Source organism: Myotis myotis, unplaced genomic scaffold (assembly GCF_014108235.1).
Source record: "Myotis myotis isolate mMyoMyo1 unplaced genomic scaffold, mMyoMyo1.p scaffold_m19_p_9, whole genome shotgun sequence".
Classification (NCBI taxonomy): domain Eukaryota; kingdom Metazoa; phylum Chordata; class Mammalia; order Chiroptera; family Vespertilionidae; genus Myotis; species Myotis myotis.
Window position 1 is genome coordinate 82,196,909 of NW_023416401.1, and position 26,420 is coordinate 82,223,328.

The 26,420-nt window shown below is 43.9% G+C and overlaps 1 protein-coding gene across 4 annotated transcripts in view; it reads left to right on the forward strand.

Moving 5' to 3' along the window:
• SLC9A8 (solute carrier family 9 member A8) overlaps positions 1–26,420 on the forward strand; it is a 65,253-nt gene that overhangs the window by 23,653 nt on the left and 15,180 nt on the right. For all 4 annotated transcript variants that reach the window (XM_036322080.1, XM_036322082.1, XM_036322081.1 and 1 more), the window contains exons 5-10: positions 2,020–2,103; positions 6,671–6,772; positions 7,887–7,921; positions 12,683–12,826; positions 18,534–18,672; positions 20,595–20,700. In XM_036322080.1, the coding sequence (XP_036177973.1) occupies positions 2,020–2,103; positions 6,671–6,772; positions 7,887–7,921; positions 12,683–12,826; positions 18,534–18,672; positions 20,595–20,700 (610 nt within the window). The remainder of the gene's footprint in view (positions 1–2,019; positions 2,104–6,670; positions 6,773–7,886; positions 7,922–12,682; positions 12,827–18,533; positions 18,673–20,594; positions 20,701–26,420) is intronic.

Consider the following 26,420-nt stretch of genomic DNA (forward strand, 5'->3'; position numbering starts at 1 on the left):
AAGAGAGAGGTCAGCACACTGGAGAGAGGCTGTACTCACTGTTGCACCAGGCTGAGGTGGCTTTTACTTAACTGGGATTGAAAAAGAATCCAAAAGGACTGACTTTCTCAGTCTGCGGGGTCAGCGGTATTTGACACACACTTCTCAAGTGCCACTGAAAATCATCTCAGACTATTTTGAGGGAGATGTTGCCAAAAGGAACCAGGAAACACTATTCACCCTAAAGTGGTGGATGCATTTCCTGTGGCTGCTGTAACAAATTGCCACAAGCTGGGTGACTTAAAACAACTGAGATTATTCTCTCATCGTTCTGGAGGCTAGAAATCTGAAATGAAGGTGTTGGCAGAGCCTTTAGGGAACAAATCCAGGCTCCCAGGGAGAATCCTTCATCGTCTCTTCTGGTGGCCCAGGTATTCCATGGCTGTGTCTCTGCCTTAGTCCATCTTAACACGGCCTTCTCTGTGTCTGAGTGTCCTTTTCTATCCCTAATGAGAACACTGTCATTGGGTTTGGGACTCATCCTAATCCAGAATGATCTCATCAGGATCCTTCCCTTAATTCTATCTGCAAAGACCCGATTTCCAAATGAGGTCAGACTCTGAGGTTCCAGGTGAACATGAATTGGGGCTGGAGGACACTAGGAAATCCATCGTAGGTAGGTTTTCCTTCTTCCCAGGGAAGGGTTAGTTTCTGAAACTCCAAAAGAATCTGTATGGTGGCTCCACTGCACAGATCCTGAGAGTTGGTTGCCCCACAAACCCAGAGATCAGCCCGTTTCTTTTCACGTCGTCCCAGCCTGAGTCATGAGCTTGTTGTACAGGCAGTTATTTTAAGACTTAATCAGAAGTCATCATTTGCTTCTATTTTGAGCCTTTCTTAAATGCTATTTTAGTCTTTATGGTAACAGCTGTTCATTTATAAGAATACATTTAGTTATTCTTTTGAATAGAGAATTTTGACAAGAAACCAGACTATCAAGATTGTGGGATAGAAATTTTCATATGAAAAATGGCCTAATTTTACAGTATTTTATGACTACATGTGTATTACATGTAGTCATTTTGGGCTTGAAGACCAATATGTGTTTTCCCCCAACCCACCAACAATTAGAGAAATATGTTAATATAGAAAATCCAACTATTATTTCATTCCACCGAAGATGGCAATACCTAGAAATACGTTTCATAATTGCACTTAATACTTGAATCTGGAAGCATGGTGAGGACTGGCTTGATAGCCATGTCCCAAGTTGTGAGGGCATCAGGAGGGGACTCTTACCTCAATCAGATGGGGAAATGGCAGAGTTGTCTGTGACAGAGAAAAGGCAGAGCCATCATAGGCACGTGGAGGGTTTACTCTTCCTCTCAGTGAATTATTTTAGGGCTTACCATTTTGGAGGGTTCCATTTGTGGGCTTGTTTTTGAAAGTGTTCTGCTTGAATTGAAAAGTTTTCTACATTAAAATTAATGTTCTTCCCTTAGTAAAGGATAAAAAGCATACGACTGTGGAAGCGATTCATTCTGCTTTTTCTTTTGCTGGTCACCTTTTAAGCTCACTTACCCTACTTTTTAAAAAAAAAAAAAAATATATATATATATTGATTACAGAGAGGAAGGGGAGGGAGAGAGAGAGATAGAAACACCAATGATGAGAGGGAATCGTTGATCAGCTGCCTCCTACACAACCCCTACTGGGGATCGAGCCCACACCCCAGGCATGTGCCTTGACTGGAATCGAACCCTGGACCCTTCAGTCGCAGGCCGATGCTCTATCCACTGAGCCAAACAGGCTAGGGTTGTCTTACATTGTTAAATACACTTTTTTTTGGTGGTGGGGCGTTATTTTTTATTTTCTTGTCTGACCTCCTGCTTGGTTGTTTTTATCAGGTAGTTATTTAAGCATGGTATGTTTCCACTGGGCCAGGCCTGAGAGAAGAATTACTTTGGCTCTTGATTGATGGATTTAGTTCTCAATTACACAAATTCCATGCCTCTAAAAATACCCATTTTATGTTTACAGGAAGAAGAAATGTTTCGTCCAAATATGTTTTTCCTTCTGTTGCTTCCACCTATTATATTTGAGTCAGGATATTCACTACACAAGGTAAGACTCAGGCATATATTAGTGTTTTTGGTCTGGGTGGCTTCCTGTGTTGGTAAGGCAAGTTCCATAGAAGCTTGGGTGTTGATTTAGCAGTGGTGTCTCCGTGTACACATCTTGGGTATGCTGGACTGGACTGCCTGACTTGTGGACAGGAGCAGACATGGTCAATGGGCTGCTTTCATGGTTTCAGGCAGTGTGGCTTATTAAACTAGTGTATTCCTTAGAAGGGAGCTTTGCCTAGGAAGATGGCCAAAGTGATACTAAGTGGTACACAGATGACACAGTGACTCTTCTTGTTGGACACAGACTAGCACATGTTAAAAGGATGGAGTTTGTCCTGGGTGAACAGGGACATGTAGTCTGGGCCTTTTGATTCTCTTAGCTCATCATGTGGGGCCGTTCTCTCTCCTTAGGCCCCTTCATCCCTCAGTGTCTCCCCTCTCAGTACCCTGCCCTGGGCCTCAACTCCCAGCTTGTATTCCCCATCTTCCCCCGCTCCCCAGTCCAGCTACTCTTCATAGGCTGGAGCCCCATCTTTCTGCTTCAACTTCTAGCTCCTTCTGGCACATTCCCACACTCCCACAGTTGTTCTGCTCATCCGAGCTCCACCCTTAAGAGTGGCACTGCTGGCACCTGCATAGTTCCCTGCTTTGCCTTGTAATTTCTGGTCTCTGTTCTCCAACTTCCAGTGGGACTCTTTCTGCCTGGGTGGGAGTTTCTCCCTTTTCAGCTAGTTTTGTGTGTGTGCATGGTTTTTTTTTCTTTGCCTATGAGTTTTCTTTAAATGTAAATGTATTTAAGTTTTAAAATACACAGTTCAACTTAAAATGTTAGTAATAAAGTTATTTTGTGAGTATGATAAAAAATTATGAAGGTTGAAAGGACTAAGATTTGGCCTACCATTGCAAAGAGGAAAGAACCTGGGCTTTGGAGCCAGAGACCAAGTTCTAATCATGTGCTGCCCCCTATGGATTGCTTTTGGGTACAGCAGAAATTCAAAACAAAAGACAAAAACAAAACACTACCTCTCAGGTTGCTTTGAAATTTACACTAGCCCTAGCTGGTTTGGCTCAGTGGATAGAGCATCAGTCTGTGGACTGATGGGTCCTGGGGTTGATTCCAGTCAAGGGCACATGCCCAGGTTGCAGTCTCGATCCCCAGTAGGGGGTGCGCAGGAGGCAGCTGGTTAATGATTCTCTCATCATTGATGTTTCTATTTCTCTCTCCCTCTCCCGTCCTCTCTGAAATCAGTAAAGTTATTTTTTTTTTTAAGAAATTTACTCTAGATGAAAGAATATGTGCAAAGCACCACCCATTACGTTAAATAAATGGTAGTGCTTCTTGTTATTAATAATACTTATTATTACTAATATTAATATTACTAGTAGTAGGATGAACAATAACATAATAAAGACTTAATTTGTCAAGAAAGTTTTGGTTAAAACATACAAATTAATCTCTAATTTTTCCCCTGGGTACCAAAGCAAAAATATTCTAAGATGTTCAGTTCAGAATTTTTAAATTATTATTTTATTACTATTATTTAGTCCTTACCAGAGGATTTTTTTTTATTGATTTTCAGAGAGAGTGGAAGGGAGGGTGGTGGGGAGGAGAGAGAGAGAGAAACATCAACGTCAGAGACACATTGATTGGTTACCTCCTGCCCGCACCCCAACCAGGATTGGGGATCTAACTGCGACCGAGATATGTGCCCTTGATCGAGAACTGAACCCACGACCCTTTGATTCATGGGCTGATGTTCTAACCACTGAGAAAAACCAGCCAGTGCTATTTCATTGTACATCTATCCACCTAAAATGTGAAAAGGAAGTTTAATTAAAAAAAGAAAAAATTCCCAAGTCTTATAAATTACTGACATCAGGTAATTGTTAAAAAGAAAACAAGCAAGGAGAAATTGAAGGTCAACATCTTTTATTCTTTCATGTCATAAATAATTCTTTAAAAAAACTATCAGCAGATTATGAAAATATTTCAAAACAAATTTGAGGAAATTATTTTGATTTTGACTTAAAAACATAACACTGATTACTATGTTAGAGCTTGGAAAGTTTTATTTTCTAATTTTTTGAGTGAAGGAAAATAAACTTGTTAAAAATTTGAGGAAAATAATAGTTTTAAAAAAATCATTTCTTGACTTGGGATAGTGAACACATAATACAATATACAGATGATGTATTACAGAATTGTACGCCTGAAACCTATATAATTTTATTAAACAATGTCACCCCAATAAATTCAATTGAGAAAAACAAACAAAAAAATAATCTCTTTGAAGATGGCTTTCCAGCAGAGAATGTGATAATTTATGTGAAAGGTACTAATGTGATTTGGAAATGTGAATTCAAAACTGTCTACTTCTTACCTTCCACCAAAGAAGATAGGAAGTCAACTCTGAATGTTTTATTTTAATATTGCTGTATTTGCAAATGCAAATTTGGACTTGGAATATAAAATTCAGTAAGACTATTCTAAGTTGATATGCATTAGGTAGACAGGTATTAGCTCTTTAAACTATTAATATCATACAAAGGATAGAATGATAAGTATGTCAGAAACAGATATATTCACTTTGTATAGCAAAGGCAAATTCTTATAGTGTGGTAACTTATATTTGGGCAAATTTCCAATATCCAGATTAATATTAACCAACTACATATATTTATCAGAATTAGCTCCCTATAAACAGACCAAGACTTAATTTAATCTATCCTCCTATATAATAAAAGCCTAATATGCAAATCAATCGAATGTTGGAACGACCAGTTGCTATGAGCACTGACCACCAGGGGGCAGATGCTCAACACAAGAGCTGCCCCCAGCCCGCAGGCCCCAGGCCAGCCAAGGCGGGTGCCAACGGGGACCCCCCGATTGCCCCACCAGTCGCCCCACAGATGGGCCCTGATTGCCAGCCAGGCCTACGGACCCTACCCATGCACGAATTTTGTGCACTGGGCCTCTAGTTTTAAAATAACAAAATAAAGCAGCTTTTTGCAAAGACAAACTCATAGATGAAAGCCTTTTGTTTAGAAAAAAACAATCATTGTGTTTGACTTGAGTTATTTGAAAGTTCCTTGTGCGCTAAGGATTGATATGCCAAGCAAAGTATTGAATGCCAGATTATGGGCAGCCGAATCAAAATTGCAATGAATAAAGCAAAGAAACTTCCTGAAGGAGACAGACAGGATTAGTGAGTTGTCAGGGTTAAGCTGAGCACACCCTTTTGAAGTGAGCTTTAAAATGTCAGCCCCTGTTGTCTATGGCTTGACAGCTCCTGAGTGAAAAGATGGGATCCCTTGTCCACGCTCACAGTCTAGGGGTTGTCAATGTTCCCTGGTGTTGCTCCTAAGTGTGTCCACAGGATTCTAATAAACAGCTAATTTTCTTAATTTTTATGGAAATGTAAAAGATGCTACCATGCTACTTGGACTCAAATATTTTCTCTTAAATGCCATAGAGTAATATGGCATTTTCTCTTAAATGCCATAGATGGAAATATATTTTATCTGTCATATTTATATTTGATGATGATAGAGTGAAATAAAATTGTTTAAAAGACCTAGAAAGCAGAAAGGAGTTTCTGATAGTATAATCTACTGTCTTAACACTCTTTATAGTAATGCACCTTTTCTTAATTAAACAAAAAATTATAATTGTATAAACTTTGGACTTTGATCAGACATGAAACACGATTAATTACTTTGGTACCTACTCAACTGGGCATCTTTCATCTGATAAGCATTATTTCAGTGACGTTGTACAAAAGCAGATGTGGTCATTGCCCCTGTTGAGCCTGCAGCCTAGTGGGAAAGACAGATATCAGTCAAATCGTTACATAAATAAATGTAAATTTTCAGCCATATCAAGTGCTGCCAGGAGAAGGTCATTATGCATTGAGAGCATAGATCAGGATCTGACCTTGCTAAGGGATCAGAGAAGGCTTCCCTCAGGAAGAGTGTCCTGAGAACTTAGGGTGATTAGAGTTCACCAAGCAAAGAGGAAGGAAGAGTGGTCCAAACCCAGGGAGCACAGTACGTTTGAAGAACAAAAAACCACCAGTGTGACTGGCATCCAGAAAACAAAAGGGAGGCGTTAGAGGCCTTCACAGGGGGTCGAACCATCCAGGCTTTGGTTGGGTTTAGCTGCATTTCGAGTGGAAGTGGGGGTCAGAGTGAAGGTAGCACAATCAGATTTGTCTTTTGCAATGATCATTCTGGAAGCCCTTGGAGGGCAAGGAGCCAGGAATGGTTGAGAGTTGCTAGAAGCTATTAAAGTGGTCCTGGGGAGAGATGATGGAGGCTTGGGCAAGGGCGGTGGAGATGACGATAGAGAGAAGCAGGGAGATGTGAGTGTCATGGGGAAGGTAAAAGCCACAGGCTCTGTATTAGATGTAGGCATGAGAGAAGACTCCCAGATTCCTAGCTTGCCAAATAGGTGGTGCCCTTCACAGAGAATCTAGCATGTCAGGAGGGCCAGGTGTGGGGGCCATGCCTTCATTGACTGGACCAGCTTTTCTAACCATTTCTCTCATTTCTGCTCTTTCAAACAGGGTAACTTCTTTCAAAATATTGGTTCCATCACCTTGTTTTCTGTTTTTGGTACAGCAATTTCTGCTTTTGTAGTAGGTGGAGGAATTTATTTTCTGGGTCAGGTAAGAAAAAACATCTGAAAATTTTTGAAAATCTTACATTCTTAGAGCTAGTGCAGGGAGGTGGAGTAGGAACACCTCATGGGGCCTAGGGTTCACATTCAAGGTAAATGCTCCCCTTGAGGGAAATCCAGACTTATATGAGGCACAGTAAAGCCATGCTAAACTTGTGTTTCAACTCAGTGTCCTCGAAGAGCTTTGATCTCTGGAGTTGAGTGAATTTTTCCCATAACCCTCAAAAGTATTTGTTTGCTCTTACTAGCAAATCAATATTGTCTTACGTTGGAATGCCGAAAAATAAAGCAGACTAGATATCACCAAGATCTTCAGATTATAACAGTATCAGTTGTGTTGTTAGGTATACCGAATCAGGGTTAAATGCTCATTTTTAAATTGAAATTTGTGTTTCAAAAATTACCGATGATTCTGAATATGTTCACTCAATTCTAACTCATCCATCTGTAGAGTTATACACTCTGGATTCTCCACCATTGCTAAACCAGTTCCCAATATCATCAATTGGGTGTTTGAGGTTCAAATTATTTGAATTCATTCAAATCAGACCCACCTAGGAAGGTAGTATCTGTGGTTTTGCATTATGCACATTTGTGCAGGTCAGTTCTTTTCCTTTATGGTCAGAAGCAGGAAGTTTACCTGCCCCAGTTCTGTAAAGTTCGAGGTTCAGACAGCTGGGCGACAGGCAGATTTCTTCTATTTGTATCAGATGTGCTTGCTTCCTTTGATGGCTGTAGGCTAAAGCCCATTCCATCTGATTTCACCTTCACTGCTGCCTCAGTGGCACCAGAATAAATGTCTGTCCTGCAACCTTCTTCATTGCCCAGCTTCTAGTATCAAATGGTAATAAACTTTAGAGAAGAAAACTCTTCTAAATTTGGCTTGAAAAATGTAGCATTCTTTGCCATACTTCTGTGGTATGATAATTGGATGCATGTCTAAACTAAAACTTGGGACTTTTTAAAAATGTCCAAGTGGTTTGAGGACTGAAGATGAATGTCCTTATCCATTTGTGATAAAGCACTAATGGACATTTTAATCTTCTTGGCTGTTCTCCAGGGGATTTTTTTGTGTCTGTGTGTTTGTGTGTTTTATTTTACAGGCTGATGTAATCTCTAAACTCAACATGACAGACAGGTAAATCTTTCATACTCTAACACTACGTGACTACTTTTGAGACACAGGAAAGAGTTCTCCGTATTAGTTCCTGGGTGTGGTACCTCTCTGTTCTTTTTCTCTCTTTGTTTTGCTGATGATTTCTCTGTAAAATCTATTCTGAATTAATTCGGGTCCCTGGAATTAATAAAAACTAATCAAGGAAATTTTGAAGATCCCTAGTCAGACATTGCTGATTGGAACAATTAATTTAGTTTAAGCTCTGGAAGGAATAACCCTTGAGTTAACTGCCCCCCAAACACATACACACCACATGCTGCACCATTGTTTTATTGTTAAGAATTCTCTTCAACTGGATTTATATCTTTTCAATGGCCACAATGAAAGTTGTCCTTTCTTTGATTTATTAGGGATGGAGCGGGGAGTGAGGTGTGAATCTTTTTGCTCTGAATTTCCACCACATTGGGTGGAGGTCCACTAAGGGAGCAGACGGGGCCAAGAGTTCCACTGCGCATGTCCTCCTCATTCTGAAATGACTCCAGTGGGCTCTCAGAGCTGCTGCCTCAGAGCCCCGTCCAGGAACTTCCATGATTAGCTTAGCAAGAGGCCACCTGGGCAGCTGTCTCTCAGATGGTGCCAGATCTAGTACTGAGAAAGTGCACAAGCAGAGTTCAGCCTGGTTTCCCCGCTCTGGAAGTCCAGTGAGGATGCAGCCCTGCTCTGTGTTTCTGCATCCACAGCACTTGGTTCTGTCCTGTGGCACAGCTCCAGGAGCACTCAGGAAGCGGGAGCACTCAGCCCGAGTCCCTCCCATCCGGTCAGCCAGAGCTTTCAGCCTCTAGCAGCACCTTGGGGACTCGAATCTTGGAGCCCTTTCATGGGCAATGTGCCTCTGATAACATTAGGTCCAATCTCTTTTCTCCCAGGGACATAAATTTCAGTGCTTTGGTTGTAAGATAGTTTTGATATATAAACAAGTAGCAAAAGTCACATTCCTATTCCATAAAGAACTGGAAATAAAACAGAACTGGTGCCCTGCATTTTGTAGGTATGTTGCCAGTGAAAAGAAATGCCCCAAGCCCAATCCAAGTAAAAGAAGAGGTCCCAGTGTTCAGTCCTTCAACCTGTTTGGGGGCAACTGGTTAGAGACACAGAAAATGCTTGATAAATTCTTATAAAATTGAGTTGGGCAGATGCTTGGGATATTCGGGCGAGAGGGGTAAGATAATTGTTCCTTAGACAAGCAGAGTAACAGCCAGGTAGAGTTTCTTTCTGGGTGCAGACACTTCGGTTCCTGTGGAAAGTGACTGTCCCACAGCTGGGGAGTGTTCTGCAGGACCTAGCAGAGCACGCCACAGGGGAAGCTGGCCCGGTGGCGACAGGGAACCAGAGAGCACGCCTGTCTGAAAGGAACAGCCACTTCTCAGCTCCACCTAGTAATCACCATTATGGGCCCAGAATTACTAGATATTAAAAAATTGTTTTCAGCCCGCTGGCATGGCTCTAGTTGGGTGTCGACCTATGAACCAGGAAGTCATGGATCAATTCCCAGTTAGGGTGTATGCTGGGGTTGCAGGCTCAATCCCCAGTGTTGGGCGTGCAGGAGGCAGGCAATCAATGATTCTCTCTCATCATTGATCTTTTTATCTCTCTCTCTCCTCCCTTCCTCTCTGAAATCAATAAAAATGTATTTTTTAAAGTTTTTTTCAAAAGAGGCCAGGGTTTTAGATATTAATAGGGAATTTTCTGCTTTTCAAATGTTGACAATTTATTCATTTCTTTAAAACACCATGCAAGTCAAACATGGGACCCACAGACCTCTGCACTAGAGAAAACATTAAACCTAAAACTTTGTTGCACTCTGTTTTAGTGATATTTCTGCTGGAGAGATATTTTACTCTTCAATGCACCCTGAATTATTTCACCATCCTAGACTGTTTCCTTTTTGGTTTTTTGATGTCGCTATCCTTTGAGATGATGGAATCAAGAAAACACACTTTTAAGTTGAACTTCTAGCTTCTGATCTTTTAAAAAAACTGGGTCATGAAGGTGTGAAATGGAGCAACTGATGGCAAGGTCACATGACCCCTTAGATTCAGGCCTCTTGATGACTCAGACCGGTCATAGTTCAGACTTTTCATAGTCTCTGTCGGAAATGCCCTGCCCCAATTTAGATTCTCAACCAAAGCTAAATGTGTTATATAATTTATTCAAAGCATTTCCCCCAACCCTTTATTATGAACATACAGCAAAGGTGGACATTATACAGTGGACACCCACATGACCATCACAGTGTCAGGAATCTCTTCTCCGCTGTCCCAGCTCAGCTGTTCCCTGATTCACTTTATCCTTGGGCACATTCACTCCATGTGGCCACACTGATGGCTCTGGGCTCATGTCACCCCTCAACCATCCCTACCAAAAGGGCCAACCTAATTCCCCATGACCTGGTGATGACCCTTGTTCACCAAGCCTGGGTCCCCTACCCACTCCTAGATGCCCAACGCAACTACATGGATGGAGGGAGAGTAGGGGAGGTGGCTCCCCAAAGGAAAATAGGGGTGCTATTACCAAAACCAGGGTGCATGAGTGTTCAGGAGGGAGAACCATGCCTGTCTGCTCTGCTGCACAGCACTAAAGGGTGGAGGGAGGGGCCAGCTGAGCCAAGCAAAGTCAGCACACAGCACACAACCCACCAGAGGCTCCCAAAGCTCTCCCCACCCCTTCTCCGCCCCCTCCACTTCAGAGTACACTTTTTAGACATTCTTCTTCCTTCAAGGCCCCTGCGATGTCCGCATGGGTGATCAGAGTGGGGAAAGAAGAAGAGAGATGAGAAGGTCTGAGCCTGGGTTGCAGCACAAGGGCTTCCAGGCGAGCTGCCAACCACACAGGACAGTCGTTTGGTGGCATTGCCTGTCCTTCCCTCCCGCCCACTCTCCACAAACCTCTCTGGGCCATGCGCAGTACCACTCCTGGGACTATACCCATGACCAAAACACAGCACCCTCACCCTGGCACTCACTGAAGGCAAGAGGCAGGCAGGGTCACAGCTCATAAGACACGTGACAGCTTCTGTGAGGACAGAAAGTCTGGGAACTGGCTTTGAGCTGAGCCTGTCTTTTGGGTCTGGTCCTCAGGTTGAGGTCCAGAGGCTCTCCTTGAGGTGAGCAGGCTCTCCTGGTAGAATTCACCCGAGTCACGCTCACAGGGAGCACCCAGGAAACCAGAACTGGAACTGGGAAGGCAGCCGAGCATCTCCCCCGCCAGCACCCCTCTCCCGGAGCCCGAGTCCAGTGACCAATCAGGGTTGCTGCTGATGGCGGAGTGGACAGAGCCGAGTGACTACCTCTTCCCTCGCAGACTGCAGGGTGGTGAGGGCGGGAAGCAGAGGAGGACAGTCTCTGGCTTACATCCCTCATGCGGGGCTGTCGCGTTGGGGCTGCGTGTTTTGCCTGTGATGTAGGAGGAGCAGACTGACCATTCTGCTGGCGTAGAAAGAAGGCAGCTCCGGGCATAGCAGTGTGAGGGAATAGGAGGCTTCAGGAACATGGAGGTAGAAAACAGGCAAACTGCTGAGAGAACGAATCAGCCAGACTCCTCAGTGGCCCACAAGGCCCCAGGGCGTGATCTCCCTGGCCACCCTCTACCATCTCCTGCCACTCGCCCTCGCCCTCACCCTCACTGTACAGCTGCCACCTCGACCTTTTGTTTCTCAGGCAACCAAGCTGAGTCCCACTTCAGAGGTAGCTTGCTGTTGCCACGGCCCCCAGATCTTGGCCTGGCCGTCTGCCAGATAAGTCATTTCTTCAGAGGCCTTTCCTGACCACCCAATCTAACTGTCCCCCCACCCCTGGCCCCTGCCAGGTTACTCTTCTCTCATCACCCTGATTTCCTGTGTAAAACATGCCGTTTCTGAATTGGTCTGGCTGGATATTGCTATATCTAGTGGTGTGGTTAGGGGCAGCGACTCTGAGCCAGATGCCCTGTGTTTGAATTCTTGTTCGCTGTCCCACCATGGACAAGTTCCTTAACATCATTGTCCCTCAGTTTTCCCCAATGTAATCGGGGCAGTAATAGTGCCATCTCCTATGGTGAATCACTGAGTTACTATATGTAAAGTGCTTAAGTGCCTGGGACATGGTAAGTGCCACAGAAATGTTTGCTGCTATTGTTACCTTTGGTGCCAAAACACATTTGGCCATTCGTACATATTTGTTGGAGACCTTCATGGGTATTGTCGACGAGAGCCGCTGGCCTGGTGGGAGGCAGCACTGAGGCTGGTGCCTGCCAGCCAAGCTGGCCATCCTCTGAAGCACCTAGAGCTGCTGCTGGCTCTTGGCATTTTTTTAGATGTTACAAATATGAGTGGAGGCTGGGGTCGGTCACAGATGGTGGCAAAGGGCAAAGCAGAGGTCAGACCCAGGAGCCCATGGGTCATTTTGGGGAGGCCCCTGAGCTATCATGGTTCCAACTGCTCTGACCAAAAAGTCGGGGAACTTTAATGCATTTAAGCAAAAGTCTTCCATCCATCGCTGGTCAAAGTGTTAATACTTATGTGGGAAACCAGGCCATTCCTAACAACTCTTAGAGTGAGCATTTCACTGCTTCACCCACAGTGTCCATTCACAGGTCGCACAGGGAACAATAGGGCATCTCTGTCATTACTTCAGCTATAGCGTGGGTATTTGTTATATCAAATACATTCCCCGGCTTTAATGCTTTAACATGTGGACCAAGTGATGAGCGTTTCAGAGTTTGCCCTTCCTGTTCCCTTCTTTACAGTTTTGCATTTGGCTCCCTAATTTCTGCTGTCGATCCAGTGGCTACTATTGCCATTTTCAATGCACTCCACGTAGACCCAGTGCTCAACATGCTGGTTTTTGGGGAGAGTATTCTCAACGATGCAGTCTCCATCGTCTTGACCAAGTAAGTGTGCTCTCTTCAAGGGACAGAACTGAAGGTCCCAGTAACAAAGGGACAGATGTTTCCATGCAGCTGTGTGTGCAGTTGCTTGTCCTCTGGGTGATCAGTTCACCCGCTTCTCCATCTTTCTGTCCTGACAAGCCCTGATGTGCCCTAGGGATGCTGTCAAGGTCCAGAGTGATCCCCCTTTTATGACCTTCCTCTTAACAGTAGTTTTGAGCGCAGCTTCCCAACTGCACCACTGGGGATGCTTATTAAATGAAGCGTTCCCAGGCCCCACCCTCAGAGCTTCTAAGTCGGTGACTGGTCTGGGGTGAGTCCTAAGAACTTAGGTTTATCTGTGACGGAGCAGCTGGTTGAGGGATGAGAGTTTGGACTGCATTGTTACAGACAACGATAGACAGAGTCCTTGCTCTCCCGCGTAGGAGTTGTTGCAGGTCACCTTCCTTTTCACAGCCATAAAAGAAGGTAGTGAGACTAATAGGCATCCCTTCTTAAGATGCTGTTGGGTGAAAGCCACTTTGGAAACTGCAGATCTTTTTCAAATGTTCATTGGTATTATTGCCCTTGTTGATAGTATCTGAGACATTAAAGAGGAGTCATCAAATGTCATTGAGGAAAGGAAATGAATTCAAGATCATTTCAAATGTGCTTATTTGATGCAGAGCTATTTCCTTGACCTCTGCATTTTGTGGTGTTCATTAGCATGAATGAGCTGGAGACCCAAACAGTTTTGCCAAAAAACAGAAAAGGCACCCACAGTCAAAGCAGCTGGAGAAGAGAGCCCTGTGTAGTGTGTCGGAGACGAGCCATGAGAATTTTAGGAGCCAGCCAGTGTTCTGTTAGAGAATAAAATTTCCACGACCTGAATTTTGTCTTATTTCCTTTGTCGCAAGGTTCCTTACTAAGCCTAACACTCTGTGGTAGTTAGCATTTTCTTAAAAGCTTTATTACAGACTACATTAGAAATTCTGACGTTGGACCAAAGGATGTTTTATAGTGGAAAGAATTCCAATTTTGGAATCAGACTGACCTGGGCTCCAGTCCTAGAGGTGCCACTGGTAGCTGTGTGGTCCTGGGTCGGCTCCTTCACCTCTCTGAGCCACAGGTTTCTCCGTACTCAAGTGAGGGTGATAAAGCCTCCGCCTAGGATTGGGTTTGAGGATTGAATAGTTAAGTGTGGGGCTATGTGAAAAGCATCTGACGTCAATTAACGTGAGACCCTTTCCTCTTCTCCTCCTGCCCCTATTATTGTTTCATTGTTTGCCCTGTTTTTAGCCTACTTTGTAGGAAGAACTTATCAAAGGTTGCCTATATTTTATTTTTTAAATATATTTTTATTTATTTCAGAGAGGAAGGGAGAGGGAGAGAGAGATAGAAACATCAATGATGAAAGAAAATCATTGATCGATGGCCTCCTGCACACCCCACACTGGGGATCGAGCCCGCAACCTGGGCATGTGCCCTGACCAGGAATCAAACCGTGACCTCCTGGTTCATAGGTCGATGCTCAATCACTGAGCCATGCCGGCCGGGCTACATATATTTTATTTTAATGAACTTATATCCTATATATTGTACTGCAGCTTTTCCATTGAACAGAGTTGATAAAATAATCTACAACATCGTTTTACCGGTTACAGAATATTCCTTTCTATGGATTTACTTTGATCTATTTAACCAATTCCCTGTTATTGCCTTTTTCACATTTCTCTTGGTAAAAATTTCTATAGCTTCATTAGGAAATTCTCATACATCATGCTATAAGACCTTTAAGAAATCTGATGGTAATATATTTTTCTTATTTAAGATCTACCCTGTAAGCTTCTTAGCTTTTGGGTTTTGACTTTTATCTCATATTCTGGCTGCACATGTTGAATATTTGTGATAAAGAATTTTGCCCAAATTGGAGATGACATCATGAGTTATTTTTATACATTAGGAGCTAAACTCAATGGCTTTGTCTCTAATTTATTTATTCTTTTAAGAATCTGTCAAAAGTAGGGCCTTTTCTGAGCTTTTCCATGTCTCTTTGCCACAAAAAGGCCAAAGATTAGGCAATAACTTTCTTTTTAAAATGAGAAATGATGGAGTCATTCATTATAAGTAGCCAAAGGTTCTTCCTGGAAAAAGTGCTTTTGAAGGCCAACATCACCTATGATGACAGTCCCCCAAACTGCATTTGTGGACCACATGCATAGATAGTTTCCAGCCTCCACCTCCACCACTGCTGGGACACAGGCTCGGGTAGGAGTCACTAACTAAGCCATGTCCAGCCTCGCTGACTCTCCAGACATGCTACAGGCTGGTCATCTGCCCTCAGCATGTGGTGATGGCCTCTGTGTTCCAGACACTGTCCAGAGACCAGTTGGACTCAACAAATTCAATCCAAGGTGAGAGAAAGGTGTTCACAAGGAAGTGAACACAATGGTGCAAGAGGGAAATAGTCACTCTGAAGGATTCGAGAGGTTTCTCGGGGGAGCTGTCTTGTGAGCCATTTTCAGTTAGAAGAGGGAGAAAGGAGCATGGTGGGCGTGCCCTTTTTTGCATTACAGGAGGGAGCTGTTGTCAGCATTCCTTGGTTTATAAGGTAGAATCACATCTTGTTTTTAAGGGTATACTTAATAAATGATCATTTTCAAAGTGATCTGACACATTTATCTTTGCAACTGAATATAGGAATGAATTAACCCTTTTTTAAAATATGTTTTCATTGATTTCAGAGAGAGGAAGGAAGAGGGAGAGAGACGGAAACATCAATGATGAGAGAGAATCATGATAGGCTGCCTCCTGCATGCCCCCTACTGGGGATCAAGCCCACAACCCGGACATGTGTCCTGACCAGGAATCGAACCAGTAACTCCTGGTTCATGGGTGGACACTCAACCACTGAGACACACTGGCCCAGCATACCCCCTTCTTTAATGTTTTCACTTTCGTGCTGCCAGGAAGTAAAGAAGTGTCTTCGGTTTCTTCATTAACTTTAATTAAATTAGTTTTAACTTTGATTTGTTACTATGACAATTTATTCTTAAAATAATTGCTGTAGAGGAAACCTTTTGTTCTCTCCAGCTACAGCTTAAGCTCATGATATGGAACCTGAAGCAGCATTGTCTTATATTCTTAAGGTGTGAGAAACATGACCTGAAAAAATAAAAGGTAGAAAATTACCAGGCCAGAAAGAGCCCAATTCTGCTTTCATTTACCTTGAGTTTGGGAATCATTGGCCTAAGCCTTCTCTCCATAAAAAGAAAGCAGGACACTAGCTGATGTACCATCTGAGGGAGTCCTCTGTGGTGGGGGCTCGATACCTACTGTATGCGTGTGGCCCACAGATGATTTGGGAACTGCGGGTGATCTTAGCCTTCAGGAGCACTTTCCCAGTAAGAACCCTTGTTGGATCCCAGTATTTCCCAAGGTGGGATGTTAACCTGTGATCTACTAGGAAAGAACGGGATGGGTGAGGGGGTATTGTACATTTAGTGAGTTTGAAAAACATTTGTGTGAAAAAAAGTTAGATTAATTTTTTTTGCAAGACTTCCCAGAACCTTTATTATGTTACATTGTACAGTGAATTGCCATGAAAGGCTTCCTGAAGTTATTTGATCAAGCTATCAGATTATCAGAGATTATCTTGCTTTAAAATTATACCAATTCATGAAATGTTGAGTAATGAAGCTGAATATTACTATTGACAATTCTTCACTCTGTGTACTGATTCAGCAAAAATTTATTGAGTGTCTTTTGTGGGCTAGGCTCTGCCTCAGGCCTTGGACATACTGCAGTTAAACAGGATTGGTCCTCATGGAACGATTAGTTTCACATGCTGTGGAGAAGGCAAGCCACAGGAGAGCCGGTAAATGCTGGCCTGTGCAAAGGGGTCCCTGAGGAAGTAACACTGACCTTGGGTTCTGAGAAACAAACCAGGAAGTTAGGGAGGCCAAGGAGATGAATGGTGACTGTAAGGAGGTGCCAGTCACAGTGGGGCCTACCCTGAAGGAGGAGAAAATGGGATCAAGAAGTGAGGAGTCAGGTGGAAACAACATAGGGATTGGGCCGGAGAATAGAAAATAACGGTGGCCAGGAAATGAAGTTAAGAAGGAACGCAAAAATGTCACCACCCCTCCACTCTCTACTCTAAAACACAGAGGTAGCTGATCGTATCTCCCTTCTAACTGCCTGCTTAAACTACTGACCCGCATGCACAGTTGATGAAGGTTTGACTGCTACATGACCTTCCCAGGGTGGTGGTGACAGGCAGTCCACCATCTTGCCCCAGAAGCGCAGGTATGAATGTAGTTACCAAGCAGCAGGAAAAGGAAGTCACCCCACCCTGAAATGGAAAATTCTGCAAGCCTGACTTTTTTAAAAGCCTGCCTTATGGCGCAAGCCTGCTTTGTCCCCAGCTTATAAAAGCAGCCAAGCAGAGCCAGCCCAGAGCCAGTTTAGAGGACCAGCCTTTCCTCTGTGCTGCCTCCCTGGTGCTCGAGCATAACCTTAATAAAATCTGTCTGGAAATTTCTCGGGGGGGGGGGGGGGTTCCTGTTGATTTCTATCGTGGGTAACTCAAGAACCCCAACTCTGTTAACAAGGTTATGCTAAGAAAACTAGGCTTCCTCCTACAAAGCAGCAGGAAACTGTTGATGGGTTTTGAACAGGCCAGTAACCTGATCAGATGTGAATTTTATGGGGATCATTCAGGCCATTGAATGGAGAATGGGTTGGGTCCTAGGAAGACAAGGAGGTATAGAGAGAGCAATGGGACAGCAGATAGTAGGGCAGAAAGGGAGAGAAGTGGATGGATTTAAGAGACAACCTGAAGGTAGAATCAGACTGCAAGAGAAGGATATTTAATGAGAATAACTCCATTTTAATGGCATAACAATTTTCCCTTTGGGGTAAAACCAACAATTGAATTCAATGGCTTCTGACAGTTTTACTTTGTTCTTTTACAATGAAAGAAAAGTTCTTCAATCCTTCCTCCTAATGCCTCCTAAGTCCACCCTCTCTGACCCATCACCTGTACCCAATAACAGTTCTTCTTTAGGTGGCTCCATTCTAATCTGACTTCATGCCAGAGCCTTAATTTCCAGTTGTACCACAGGATCCCCCCATACTAGAAATACTCCCCAGGGCCTTCAGGATGAAATACCAACTCCTTCGCCTGGTTCATCAAAAGCCTTTCACAGGTCCTGTGCTGCCTGCTGCTCTGGCCTTGCCTCTTGCCGCTGTCCACCCCACCGCACAAACACCCCCATTCTTTTTCTGTATTTTATCCATACTAACCCCTGTAATCGAATGCTCCCAGAATGTGCTTGTATTCTCAGGCTCTCTGCCTCTGCACATGTTGTTCCCTCTGCTTTCCCTCATTGTCCTTTATCCCAAATCTAAACCCAGCCCATATGTTATGAAGAACCTCCGTGAGGTTAGATGCCCACTTTGTGTTTCTACAGCCCTTTGCCCTTACCCCACATGGTCATTAGTTCCCATCTCATTAAACTGGGCACTCCTTAAGGGCGGGGCCTTTGCCCTCATCTCTGAACCCCCAGGAACTGGCATAGTACCTGGAACAAAGCAATGTGTGACTCACTAAATGATGGACCGAACGAATGACAGAATAATCAAGGAATTAATTTTGAGTTCTAAGTTAATTTCTAATAACTTTGTCTATAACATTTTAACTTCTTTCTGTTTTTCTTTTATTTCCTAGCACAGCTGAAGGTTTAACAAGAAAAAATATGTCAGATGTCAGTGGGTGGCAAACATTTTTACAAGCCCTTGGCTACTTCCTCAAAATGTTCTTTGGCTCAGCAGCGCTCGGCACTCTCACTGGCTTAATCTCTGCATTAATATCCTTTTACTATGATGAACATGTGTGGATGAGAAGATTATTCCTAATTATCTCCATCTTTAGCCATTTTCTCCTATTCCTTAAGGGGACCAATTTTAGTCTAAGGTTGGGTTTGATGGAGGATTTTTACGCTTAGTTGTGGTTTGAGGAGCACTTTCATTTAAACTCAAGGACTTTTAAATTTAACATGTGAAATTTAGGGTGTCACTTTTTAAAGCTTAAAAAACATGTACACTGTTGAATATTAGATCTGACTTGGGAGACTTCTTAGTTCCTAGAGAATGATAACCACATTCAGATAATTTTCACTTTCTGCAGTCTCTCTTTTCACATTCCAAAAATTGGAAATTAATTTCCTTTGAAAATGTCAAATTGAGAAAATGTGGAAGTGTTTATCTGAAAGGACCAGAAAAGAGACTTTCAAAGTGAGCTCATCTGAGTTATTTGCAGATTTTCTTGCTTAACTACCCATAAGCTTTTCCAGCCAGAGAAGGAAAGAGGCTTGTGAAGCCCAGTGACACCTTTATGGCTGTAGAAAATTCGTCATGTTCTAACAGGAATAGGCACCAGACCACTTCTGTGCGAGCCTAAGCCTGCGTCTCAGGGAGGTGCCACCTGGCCCTCCTCCAGGAGCAGTGTGTCTCACAGATGGCCGGAAAAGCCTCTTTTGCCTGTGACAGGCATGTTTGTCTGCCATCCTGTTGAATTTTTCCTTCGACTCCTGTGTCCAGAAGTCTAAAGGCTCTAGTGAGTTGGTTGACAGCTTCTCATATTGTACCAACAAACAGAATGGGAAATAAACTTTATCCAGCTCAGTACTCTCCTCCTTATTTATCTTTTTCTTAAAAAGAGTCGGAGGAGCATCTGCTATAATGAAGCTAGGTGAATGGGTGCTGTGAGTTCCAGCAAGGGCATGTGAACAATATTTGGAATATGTAAAAGACTCTCCTTTGACAGATGAGTTTGAAAATCTCCAGGAATAGGAAAAGGGGCCCTTTGATGGGGCATTGAACCCCAAAGTTCTGGAAAACACCATAAGTTCATCTCATCTGATGCAGGAGGAGGAGGTAAAAGAGTAACAAGGCCCAGAAGGGACCTGGCACTGTGGGCTATCCGTCTGCAACCCCAGCTTTGCCCCCCACAGGCCTGGCACATTCCCAGTCTTCCAGGTCAGCATTTTTTAAAGATATTTTAAATTGGTTTTTAGAAAGAAAGGAAAGGAGAGGGAGATAGAAACATCAATGTGAGAGTGAGACATTGGTCAGCTGCTTCCTGCACACCTCCTCCTGGGATCAAGCCCACAACCCAGGTATGTGCTCTGCCTGAGGATCAAACTGGTGACCTTTCAGTGCGTAGGATGATGCCCAACCAACAGCCATGGCCAGGGCCCAAGTCAGTATTTTTAACTGAGTTAACTTAGGTTGATTTTAATTCCCCCCCTTACCATTTGTCTCAAGAATTTACATTTCTTTCTTTTTTTTTTTTTAAATATATTTTATTGATTTTTCACAGAGAGGAAGGGAGAGAGATAGAGAGTTAGAAACATCGATGAGAGAGGAACATCGATCAGCCGCCTCCTGCACATCTCCCACTGGGGGTTGTGCCCGCAACCCAGGTACATGCCCTTGACCGGAATCAAACCTGGGACCCTCCAGTCCGCAAGCCGACGCTCTATCCACTGAGCCAAACCGGTTTCGGCAAGAATTTACATTTCTTACTTTATCAGATTCCCTTTCTTAAAACAACTGTCTCCCTGCAAAGAAAAAAAATCCATGATGACAGGTTTTCAATTGTTACCTTAGAATGCTGCAAAATCTTCTATCTATTGTTCAACTTATATTTGGAAGGCAGCAGTTTTGTGACTTCACTAGATCTCCCACCAACTGTCCCTCAATTCTCTTTCCTTGACAACTCATTTACGTGCTAAAGCATATTGACTTGAGGAAAACGCCTTCCTTGGAGTTCGGCATGATGATCATTTTTGCGTATCTTCCTTATGGGCTTGCGGAAGGAATCTCACTCTCGGGTAAGTGAATGAGAGCATTGAAATGCTACGTGATGGCGTGTTGTCCTGCCTGGTGAGAGAGGTTATGTCAGTTGGGTCACTTTCAATCACAAGAGAAAGTCACAACTCAGAAGAACTTGCAACAAAGGGATTCTACTGGTCCCGTGGGGACACATCTGGATTTAGACCTGGCTGGATCCAGGGCCTCAGTGTTGTCACAGTCACATTTCTCCTTACCGACCATCCCATAGCAAAGATCAAAATGTCACCTCCAGTCCTGCCTCTTTCCCAGAGCAAAGGCTCTGAAGGGCTTCCCTCCAAGGATGGGGTCCGACTGCCAAGGACAGTCATTCCCGGCCCATCCCTAGGTCCCGGCACCCATTGAGCTGCATTCTGTCACTATAGTTTTCTTTTTCCAGAATGTCATAAAAGTGAAGTCATATAGTATGCAGTCTTTTGTGTCTTATTTCTTTCAGTTATTATAATGTTCTTAAGCAACATGTTTTTGCATGTATGCCATTATTTCTCTACATTCTTGAACTCATGGAACATATTTATTACAGCTATTTTAATGTGCTTGTGTGTTAATTCCATCATTTCTGTTAATTCTAGGGTGGTTTCTATTGATTAATTTTCCTTTGTTTATAAGTTATATATTGCTGCTCTTTGTTTGCCTATTAATTTTTCGGACACCAGTCATTGTGAAGTTGATTATGTTGTTACTTATTAGATTTTAGTGTATTCTTCATAGAGTTTTGGGTTTTCGTCTGCCATATATCGAAGTTTCCTGCAGTCAGCGGAATCCTTTTGAGGTTTACTTTTAAATTGTCAGGGCAGGTCCAGAGTAGCACTAGGAACTGATGCATTTCTGCAGACTCTAGCTCATGTCCCATGTGTTATGAGGTCACTTCACCCCCGCCTGTGGGAACACACACTATTCCCAGCCTTGTGTGTTCCTGGGGAACTGCTTAGCCTATTCCTTTTTGGTGGTGCTCTCCCAGCCTCTTGGAATCTCACCGCTTGCATGTCCAGATCAGTTCAGTCCAAGATTCAAGGGGACTCCATTGTAGCTCTCAGGAGCTCTCTCCTATTGTGTGGCTTCTCCTCTCTGGTATTCCAGCTGCTTTGGCCTCCCCCAACTCTCATCTGTCTTCTCTTCTCAGCAAGACTGAGACTGCTGAGCTCAGTTTGGGGTTCCCCTTCCTGAGCCTCAGCCTGGAAACTAAGGCCGGCAGTAGGCTGGGCCGGGCCTGGAGTAGGAAGGGCCACTGTGTTTGTTTCCCTTCTATAAGGAATCACAGCCCTACCCTGCCCGGTATTCGATGTCAGAAGACAGTTTTATTTCATATCTTTCATCGAGTTTTCTAGTTGTTTATGGCAGGACAGCAATTTGCGTAGTAGTTATTTCTTCCTGGGCAACGTGGAAATCCCCGGTGGTTTTTAGTGACTCCGCCGAACAGAATGCTTCCCACAGTCACTTTCTGTAATCACAGTGGGCACTCTGTGAGCAGATCTTGCCAAGGAGGAAGCAGAGAGGACTCTGTTCATTTTTACTAGAGAACTCGTAAACATCAGGGGTTTGGTTTGTTTGTTTTTATCCCAAGCCAGTTCTCCTGGACAATTTCATCCTGGCATCTGCCATCAAGTGTCTTCTCTTACCTTCCCTGAATCTGGCACTTAATAAACATTACTTATGAAACATTTGGCTTTAGCCTAGCTATTTTACCTCTGTTTTTCTAACTGTTTCCCACCCGTTGAGATGAACACTGAGTACCTGATGGCAGATATATTTCATACATCCATTTGGAACTTGTGATTAAGACGAGAGTATTTTTCTTTTCTTCAGAGAGGCAGTGTTTTCTGTTTGTAGGGCTCTCGTTTCCTTAGGGATTTTTGTTGTTCACATGAGTGGGGCCAAAGACAGCACATGCCAGCCAAGAACACATGGTCTACCTCTGGGCCTTTGGGATCTCTATCACACAGGGTTTCAGAGAAAGGGAGGACGGCCTGGTGTGTTGTGAGGACCCTCCACGTCCCACTGTAAGAGCATATATGGGAAAGGTGATATTCTTTGCTCTCTCCTCCTTCCTTTTTGTACTCTGCTTCCCCTGACCATCACAAAGGACTGATAGTGAGTGGTTCCCATGACCACCAAGCAGGACATTCTCTTCCTACAAATCATTTACTCAAATCATGTGTTTAGAACACAGTGGTTAAGGATCCCGGACTAATCTGGGTTTGAATCCCAGCTCCACCTCTCATCATTAACTATGTAACCTCCAGTCAGCAGACTTAACTTCTCTGAGCATTCACTTCCTCATGTAATAAAAGTGCCACCCTCAGGCTTGTGGTGAGAATTAAAGGGAACGATGCAAGTGAGAGTCCTGACAGAGGCATCAGTGTGTGTTATTACTAGGAAGTGTCCTGGTTTCAACGGTAAATTAAATAGTCTCCCTAATTATTACTCGGAAGCATTAGCTTTTCTCAGAATCTTTGTTCTAATTCTATCTATACCTGTTTCTATTTTTCATTCAAGCCAGTTTTGAGGGCTGCTTTGCCCTCTGGCTCTAAAGAGCCAAAGATGAATAGCCCCCACCCCTGGCCCTGAGCCAACGCTGGGCTTGGGGAGGGGAATTGGGGCAGAGCCACATTCTGTCAAGGTGAGTCACAAGGATGGAACTTTCAGGACTTACACTTTGTGTTAAATGCTGGGAACATGTTGGCCAAAGATGGAATGTACTGTACGGCACTCACGTGCACAGGCGTATATCCAAGGAATTCCTCTGCAGCACTGCCTGTGAGAGGAAAACTGGAAGTAGCTAAATGTTCATCAGTCATGGGAACAATTAGGTGTTTCTGGGTCCACTGTCACTATGGCATACTATGCAGACACTTAAAAATGAATTGATCTATTTGTACTGCCACTCCAAGATATATTGTTAAATTTTAAGGAAGCTAAAAAAACGACTCATTCATCCATTCAGTGAATATTAAATGTGCACCCTGTGCCGAGAACTGCCCTTGTATGGCGTCTATAGCAGTAAACAAGACAAGATCAAAGTCCTACCTGCAGAAGAAAGACAATAGACAAATGAGCAAACACATAGCATAATCGCAGGCAGTGAGAAATGATATGAAGAAATCAGAGTCATGTGATAGACAGTGGCAGGGGGGCGGAAGCATCATGGCATAGGGTCAGAAGGTCACAAAGAGGGGGCCCTAGAGCTAACCTGTGTGTAAGAGGGAGCCAGCCCTGGGAGGGTCTGGGGAAGGGTGTTTGGCACTGGGAACAGTAGGTGCTAAGGGTCCCAGGTAGGTGTTCAGGAGTGAGGCATGCTCCAGAAGAGCAGGAAGACTGTGCGGCTGGGATGGAGGGGCCAGGAGCCCATCCCGTAGGGGTCTATAGGCCTGGGACTCTGCTAATCATGCGAAGGCAAATGTTGGAGGCCTTTGAAGAAAATCCACTGTGCTAGCAATGCATGCCATATATCTAACAGGATCCTGTTTATTTTTAAAGATAAACTTCCTAATGGCTTAGGGAGAGAACTGGCAATCTGCATATCGAACAGTTAATGGTAGTTAACCTCTGGACAGGTGCTGTGAATGGAGACTGTTGTTTTACTCTATACCTCTGAGTCTGGATGCCTTATAGTGAAATATGTTTATTACTGGGTAATTAATAAAGAAAACTGATTATGGTTTGACTCAGCCTTCAAGAAGTTCATTGTAGCCCGGCCGGCGTGGCTCAGTTGTTGAGCGTCGACCTATGAACCAGGAGGTCATGGTTTAATTTCTTGTCAAAGCACATGCCCGGTTTGTGGGCTTGATCCATAGTGCGGGGCCTACAGGAGGCAGCCAATCATTGATTCGCTCTCATTATTGATGTTTCTATCTCTCTCTCCCTCTCCCTTCCTCTATGAAATCAATAAAAACCTATTTAAATGAGCTGGTGAAACAAAGTCCTTTGAAAGCCCAGAAGCCAGCAACTTTCTGCATTGGCCTGCAGTGCTAAAGCCCGTTCCATAAAAACAGAACTGTGTCTTACCCTGTTTTCCTCCTTTGATCTCCACTGAGTTCCAAACCCAGGTTCTGGGCTCTCCTCTGCCATCTCCCTTAGCTTTGCCTTCTGATAGCTCTATTGCAGGGTCAGGCAGGGTCAGCTCTCCAGCTGATCACCTGCAGGAACATACTGAGAGAACCACCAGGTTTGCTGTCCTCTGGTTTTGGTTTGTTTGTTTGTTTGTTTGTTTTAAATATTTTTTATTGATTTCAGAGAAAAGGGAAGAGAGAGAGAGAAATATCAGTGATGAGAGAATCATTGATCGGCTGCCTCCTGCACACCCCACACTGGGGATCAAGCCCACAACCCGGGCATGTGCCCTGTCTGGGAATCAAACCATGACCTCCTGGTTCATAGGTCCATGCTCAGCCACTGAGCCACTCCGATCAGGCTGTTGTCCTCTGTTTTTTATCTCGCAGAGCAATCATTCAGAATGACTCCTGAGCTACAGTCTCCTCAGTGGTCTGCAGTAGCAAGTACAGAAGTCTCTGGCCTACTCCTTCCCTTCTCCCAAATCTTGTCCGGTGCAGCTTGAAGGCAGCATTGCTGGAATGTCCCCATCTAGCCTCATTTATACAGGAACATGAAAGAGCAAAGAATTTGCTATTTGCTAAGAGGAAAGGAGCAGGCCAGGTGGAGGGACCCCACTGGTGCACGATCTGGGCCGGGGAGGGACTGGGCTGGGAAGGGACCACGGGAGGGCTCCAGTGCCTGTCCGGCCCGTCTTGCTCAGTCCCAATGGGCCAGACCCCAGCAGCAAGCTAACCTACGGGTTGGAGCGTCTGCCCCCTGGTGATCAGTGCATGTCATAGTGAGCGGTTGAGATGCCTTAGCATATCATTAGCATATTATGCTTTGATTGGCTGAACACACAACCAGACACTTAGCATATTAGGCTTTTATTATATAGGATGTTCACCAGTAATCCCTGTTTCTACAAAGTGGCAGAAGGAGTTAATATTTTGCTTATAAAGTCTGACTTGCAGTTCATATATTTTGGCTTATTTAATGACTGTATTTACATGAACTAGAGATCCTAGACCAGGACACTCTGAGAGGAAACCCTCGTAAAGTGCTACAGGAGTGATTATGGGCAGTAGCCAAATGGTGAGACTCAAATCCTCAGTAAACAACAAAAGTTGTAGACTCTCATGGAGTGCTGTAAAGAAAAGACATTATGTGTTAAATGAATCTCTTTTTCTATATAAGAAGAGTATTTTATGTGATTACAGGGAAATTCAAAATTAAGGCAAAGTAAATCAAAATCTACCCCGATTCTTTTTTATTGTTATTTGTTATCCTCATCCAAGGATATTTTCCCATTGGTTTTTAGAGAGAGTAGAAGGGAGGGGGAAAGACAGAGAGAGAGAAACATCAGTGTGAGAGAGACACATCAATTGGCTGCCTTCCACACATGCCCCAACCAGGGCCAGGATTGAGCCTTCAACCAAGGTACATGCCGGAATGGAACCCAGGACCCTTTAGTCCTCGGGCTGATGCTCTATCCACTGAGCCAAACTGACTAGGGCCATGGTCTGCAAACTGCGGCTCGCAAGCCACATGCGGCTCTTTGGCCCCTTGAGTGTGGCTCTTCCACAAAATACCACATGTGGGCGCTCGTACAGTGCGATTGAAACTTCGTGGCCCATGCGCAGAAGTCAGTTTTCGGCCTGGGTGAGTC